The sequence below is a fragment of the Ostrea edulis genome, chromosome 9, assembly GCF_947568905.1.
Source record: "Ostrea edulis chromosome 9, xbOstEdul1.1, whole genome shotgun sequence".
In the NCBI taxonomy this organism is placed as follows: Eukaryota; Metazoa; Mollusca; class Bivalvia; order Ostreida; family Ostreidae; genus Ostrea; species Ostrea edulis.
In genome coordinates, this window is record NC_079172.1 from 68392599 (window position 1) to 68398598 (window position 6000).

The window sequence follows — 6000 nt, forward strand, 5'->3', positions numbered from 1 at the left end:
TGAGATTCTCATCTGTGTGTATCAGGCTCTTTTATGTACAATTGTGCGTTAATTTGCATTCTTGATGGTGGTACATATGCGTAGTGCGTATTTCCCTCCATTCTATTATTGATAATTGCAACTTTTATTTCAGAAATAAAGTTTCATTTTTAAACATCTATATAGTTGGTTCAGATCACACTCTGGCTATATCTGTATTATAAAGATGTTTAAAATAACTGTATCAATATTATTTAGATTTTTCAAATGACTGCATCAGTATTATTTAGAAGTTTAAAATGACTGTATCAGTATTATTTAGAAGTTTAAAATGATACCTAATTTCTTATAATTTGCTTTTGCGACCGATAAGGAACATTATTTTGTCGGTTAGAAGCTCACGTTCAAGAATCGGCTTTATTTTTTTTTATAGAATGTCCACAGTTCACACTTGATTTTGACATCACTTTTGAATAGTTTTTTATACAATGATATACATATTTAAGGGTTCTAATAGCAAATGTAAAATATTCGTTTTTATTTAAATAAAAAAGATATCTACTTTATATCAGTTCCATAACTTTGTCTGAATTGTCTCCCTTATTTCAGATAACGATGATCTGTTGATTGGATTGCTGGTGACCTTTGCGATGATCATCGTGATTGGCTGCTTGGTTTTCTTAGCATTCTTCTACAGGGAGTCACTAAAGAAATGGTGGCAAAATCATCCAGGGAACCTTAAGTATAGGTGAGCCCAAAATCACAGGCACTTCAGGTGAATAGTTCTAGTACTTGTGTACTTGATAATATCCCGGTATTTTGATATCACTGAAGTTTAGATAAGATATACAGACTGTTTGAGGGGCTCCTTTTCATTTGTTGATTTTATCATCTTTATTTAGTGAAGTTATAAGAGAGTTGTAATGAAAGCATAGCAATTTTTTTTTGTGGTTTTAGATTCATGGATCCATATAATAAACTATCTCTGAAATCTAATGAAAATAAGAGTCACTATAACAGATGGTTTCACAATCGTACAATAAAATCAGTAATTTTCGTTGGGGAGGGGGTATATAATTTTTGCTGTTTTATTTTGTATGTATACTCGTGAATTGAAAATTCTAGAGTAAATATCTGATTGTTGTATATAAAATGAATCATGGAATTCATGTGTTGCATATCATTTGTAGGGTTCCGTGCTTTTCATTATCGTCATGGAAACGACCTGCAAGAGGTGCTTCTGGAGGAGGAGGAGTTATCGATGCCAGGAATCCAAACATTGAGAGAGATATATCAGTGCCAGTGTTTCAGAGTACCACTGCTAATCAAATGCAGAACAGGACAATCAAAAATGAATCTAGTAAAGAAAAAGTAGCTTTAAAACCACAGTCCAAATCCAAAACTCCTGTTACAAGGCCGGAACCACCCAAATTCTTAAAACGATCCAAGAAACAAGAATCCAGTTCCGCTACGTATCAGAATGTTGCTGTCAGTGCCCCTCCCAGCCAGGCAACACAACAGGAATCTTCTTTTCAAGAAGTCAAATTAAATCCTGTTCCATCAGACAATAAAGTATCGAGATCTATATTTTCAAAGTTTTCCAGAAAAACGTCAAAAAGTGGAGAAAGCCAGAAATCAGAGGAAACCGTTCCACCCCCTATGTTTACCCCCATTGTGAAACCAGGAACAAAACCAGTTTCAAAGCAACAAACCAGTGCATTGAAACCAACTACTCCGGCTGCGGCTTTGAAACCTACTGCTCCGGCTGCGGCTCTGAAACCTACTGCTCCGACTGCGGTTCTGAAACCTACTGCACCAGCTGCGGCTCTGAAACCTACTGCATCAGCTGCCGCTCTGAAACCAACTACATCAGCTGCCGCTCTGAAACCAAGTCCCCCCTCTGCTGCACTAAAACCATCCTCACCAGCCACTGCATTAAAGCCAGTGGCGAGGCAAAATTCCAACCCTTCAAACCAACCAGTCACCAGGCAGGATTCCAGTTCTTCTGGAAATGGAGTTCCAATGCGCAAAGAGCGTGTTACTCGTGAAATTTCTAACCCTGTGCTAATTAGCACAACAGACAGACGATCTCAAGCTTTTGTGCACGAGATCAAAGATGGTCAGTTGGTACCACCAGTTCCGGCCCATTCAAACCGGAGCAGCTCTGGTAGTAGTAGCAGTGGACAGTCACCTTCCAGACCAAAGTCGATGCCACTGCAGGCTCAAAAACTAGCATTCCTTGGGGATCAGAAGCAGAAGGCTGCCGAGGAGCCCATTCTAAAATCCCCTCAGAGACCTCCTCCTAGTTATGAGGAGTACGTCAAAAAGAAGGGTCCTGCAGAGAAAAAATCTGGTCAGACACCAAGATTAGGGACCTCAGATGAAGTGACTTTTCCATTGGCTAAAAATAGAAATCCCATTCCTAAATTTGGCAGTAACTTAAAGGAAGAGTCTTCCAGGAAACCACTCTTACCGAAAGTGAAATCCTTTGGTAAAGTAACGGAACAACCGGACTCGAATGACAGAAAACCCAAACCATCCAGATCTCCACCTAAACCGGGAATGAAATTGCCCAAGAAACAAGCACAGGCAAGCTCATCGTTAGAGACAGCAGACTCTTTTGAAAAATTGCAGGAAGCTCCTGCTGTGGCACACATAAAAGCTATGTTTGATTCCATGGACGTGGGGAAGAAATCTGTGTTCGGTTCAGACAGTTCCCTTGGACAGTTGGGAACCAAATCTCAACCAGTAACCGGTGACACAAGACCAAAACCTTCACCTAAACCCGGATCTGGTTCAAAGGTCCGTAGTGTTAATGTATGAGTACTTGTGATATGATAGGAGTACTAGGGTGCCATTTAAACAATAGATATGTATACTTAATTCATTGATACCAACACCATATGTTGATTTAAGTTATGTAATTCCAGGCGTACAAGCAGTGCTTAGCGTCCTCACAGTAACCACTGATTTAAAGAGGTGACTTGAATACTGCTAAACATTATAATTTTAAAATGTTATTGCCAGTATTTCAAAACATTGCATTGACTTGAGCAATATGACTGATAACTTTGATACTGATACACAGCATTTGCTGGGTGTTCGATGTCTGCTTGTACAAAAACTTATCATGCAGCTGGTGCTCCACACTTATTTGCAATACCTCATTTACCAACTGAATTTTAAAAAGACACAAATTCTTTTATACAGTAATTATGTTATTATTTTTTTTTTTGCTTTCTGCTTGTCAGACATTGTTGTTTACATAATGCGAAAATTAAAGAGTCGTGTTTATGTTATGAAAATGACAGTCTTGAAATTTTCATCTCCTGTTTTTTAATTACAGTAATTGTGTAATGCGTGAAATTCATATTTATACTTGTACGTAGCCTAAAGTTATAGAACTTCATAGTAGAATTTAAATCTAATATTAATAATATACCGTGGAATCATTTCAATTCGTGGGGGCCAACGTTCGTGGGTAAGCAAAATTTTGCAGGTTCGTGGGGAAGTAATTTCGTGGGTAAGCGATACGTTGTCACTAGGAGAGATAACTCTACTTGGTTTAAAAAAATGTTTGAGGACACGTAAATTCGTGGGTAAGATTGACCCATGAAATCCACGAACATCAACTCCCCACGAACAATGATGATTCCTCAGTAGATTTAGGAGAGCAACAATATAGGTGAACGTGTACAGCAATATCCGCACTGTATGTGATATAATTTTACGTTATAGAATGATACTCGCTTAACCCATTCCTTTATTTGAGATTTTTTTTTGTATGAGATTTTATGTTGCGTAGATGTCAGGCCAAGTGTTGTTGTTTTGTGGCATCTGAAAGAGAGAGAATGAGACAGTCACTGATACAGTCCTGTGCCTTTTGATTTGTTTATAATACACTTATTCTTGTTTACGTGTAGGAGATCGATGCTTCTGTAATGGAAATCAAGAACTGATTGTAGATACTGTTTATTTTTTATGTGCAGCTCACAGTAAGAATTGATTGTAGATACTCCTTATTTTTTATGTGCAGCTCACAGTAAGAATTGATTGTAGATACTCTTTATTTTTTATGTGCAGCTCACAGTAAGAATTGATTGTAGATACTCTTTATTTTTTATGTGCAGCTCACAGTATTCTTGCCGTATTAGTGACTGTTCACAGTTTTATAGAAGTTTCACATTTACGTCCATTAATATCCATTAATATATTAATATTATAGTATTATTATTAATATAATATTCCACATCTACGTCCATTAATATTGAAAATGTTTTTTCATAACTCATGTATTTCATTTTAACTTTTTTCTTTGCTCTAAAACTAACTACAGCATTCTGTTGAAAGATAAGAAAAAAGGTAGTCAATTTAATTGACATCATTTATGGCAGCCATTCGGTACCTTAATATACAAACGTGGGGTCTCAACACTGATATGTGGGAGGCTGCAATGACGACTCATTGGAGTTGTTATAGCAAAACAGTATACTCAATCATACTTATCAAAATACATATAGATATTCACACTAGTCCCTGTACATCTTTCCAAAGGCACATTTCTTTTTAATTTCTTGTATGAATTGGTGCATATAACATGTAATAGTGTTTGTCATTCCATTGTTTCATTTTTGCTTGTGTTAATACTCCTGCGAATTGTAGAGTGTATGCAATTTGAACTTCCTCAGTCAAATCACATTCAGAATTTCAAAAGCCGTAGTGGCATTACAGAAGTAAATTGTAGAATATTATCAAGATTGAGTTTTTGATAGTTCATTAATGTGTTGAAATCATGGAATTTGATATATGAAAAGCATATCTTGAAAATGAAATACATGAGTAAAATATGTGATTGATTTATTTAATATTCTCTTCATTCTTGGAGGTCATATGGAGGTTGATTTGAAAGGAGATTGAATAAAACATAAAATATAGAGCTGTTTGAACTTGTTTTGGTTTTTTTTCCCCTATGTGGAATATACCGTATAGGGTTTTTCCTCGTGGGATGATAAATTGGTCTTACGACATCAGTATTAGCAAGAGAGATAACTCTTCCTTGTGTACCAAAATTTATTTCGCTAAAATCCTTATTTAATTTATTCGAGCCAGCAAACTGTCAAATTTTAGACTGGCAGGAAAAAACCGCTCTATGGTATGCATTAGTCTATGGATACTCATTGGCAAATGGAATTGATTCATTTAAAAAAAGAACTTGTGCAGGTGTTTTCAGCTATAAAAAAAAAGATCCAGAAACATCTTTCATGGGGAGCCAGGTGTTTTCTTTCACTTTTGGCAGACCCCATCTTCTGATAAATGACTGTCATATACACAATGCTGTGTATTTATTGTATGTTCACTGAGGATAAGCACTAGTACTCTCCTGACCATTCTTGATATTGTACTAGGATAGCCTTGGGATATTCATAATCAATAGATTGAAGCGGATCTAAATACATGTATCTGTAGTTGTTAGGGTTATATGGATATTGGCCTGGGTAGCTCAGTGGTAACAACACCTGACTAGTAATGCATGGGTCCCAGGTTTGATTCCCAGTCCCGACAAAAATTTTCTCCTTGCTATTCCATTTGGTGCTGTGACTGTCCGTGGAGTTGTAGTTGAAAGTCCTGCCTGGGGCAAAAGAATCTGGGGGGAGGGGGTGTCTATGAGGGTGAAGGCATTTTGAGGAGGGAGGAATGTAGTCGTTTGAGATGTATGGACCGTGGATACCTGCCTGACTAGTAATTATGGCAGGGTTCCCAGGTTTGATTACTGCTACAACCGTACATTTTTTCCGTTCCTGTTACATGTTTTTTTTAGATTGATATTCCATATATAACATGAACACTTTGGTGAAGTTACTGCTGAGCATCAAATCAAAGAACACAAAATTACTAGCGCCATTTTTCTATATGTTAATTGGTGGCGAATAGATAATTAAAAAAAACAACTTTTTATTATGTGGGAAAGGCTTAAAAATTCTCGCACATTAATGAATATGGTGCTCTCTGTGCAGATTTACC

General features: G+C 36.8%; 1 protein-coding gene across 5 annotated transcripts in view; it reads left to right on the forward strand.

The window, feature by feature from the left end:
- Positions 1-4921, forward strand: part of LOC125660378 (disintegrin and metalloproteinase domain-containing protein 12-like) — a 43111-nt gene extending 38190 nt beyond the window's left edge. For all 5 annotated transcript variants that reach the window (XM_056150441.1, XM_056150443.1, XM_056150444.1 and 2 more), the window contains 2 exons: positions 589-727; positions 1170-4921. In XM_056150441.1, coding sequence (XP_056006416.1) covers positions 589-727; positions 1170-2802 — 1772 coding nt within the window. In that variant the 3' untranslated portion in view covers positions 2803-4921. The remainder of the gene's footprint in view (positions 1-588; positions 728-1169) is intronic.
- The last annotated feature ends 1079 nt before the right edge of the window (positions 4922-6000 follow it).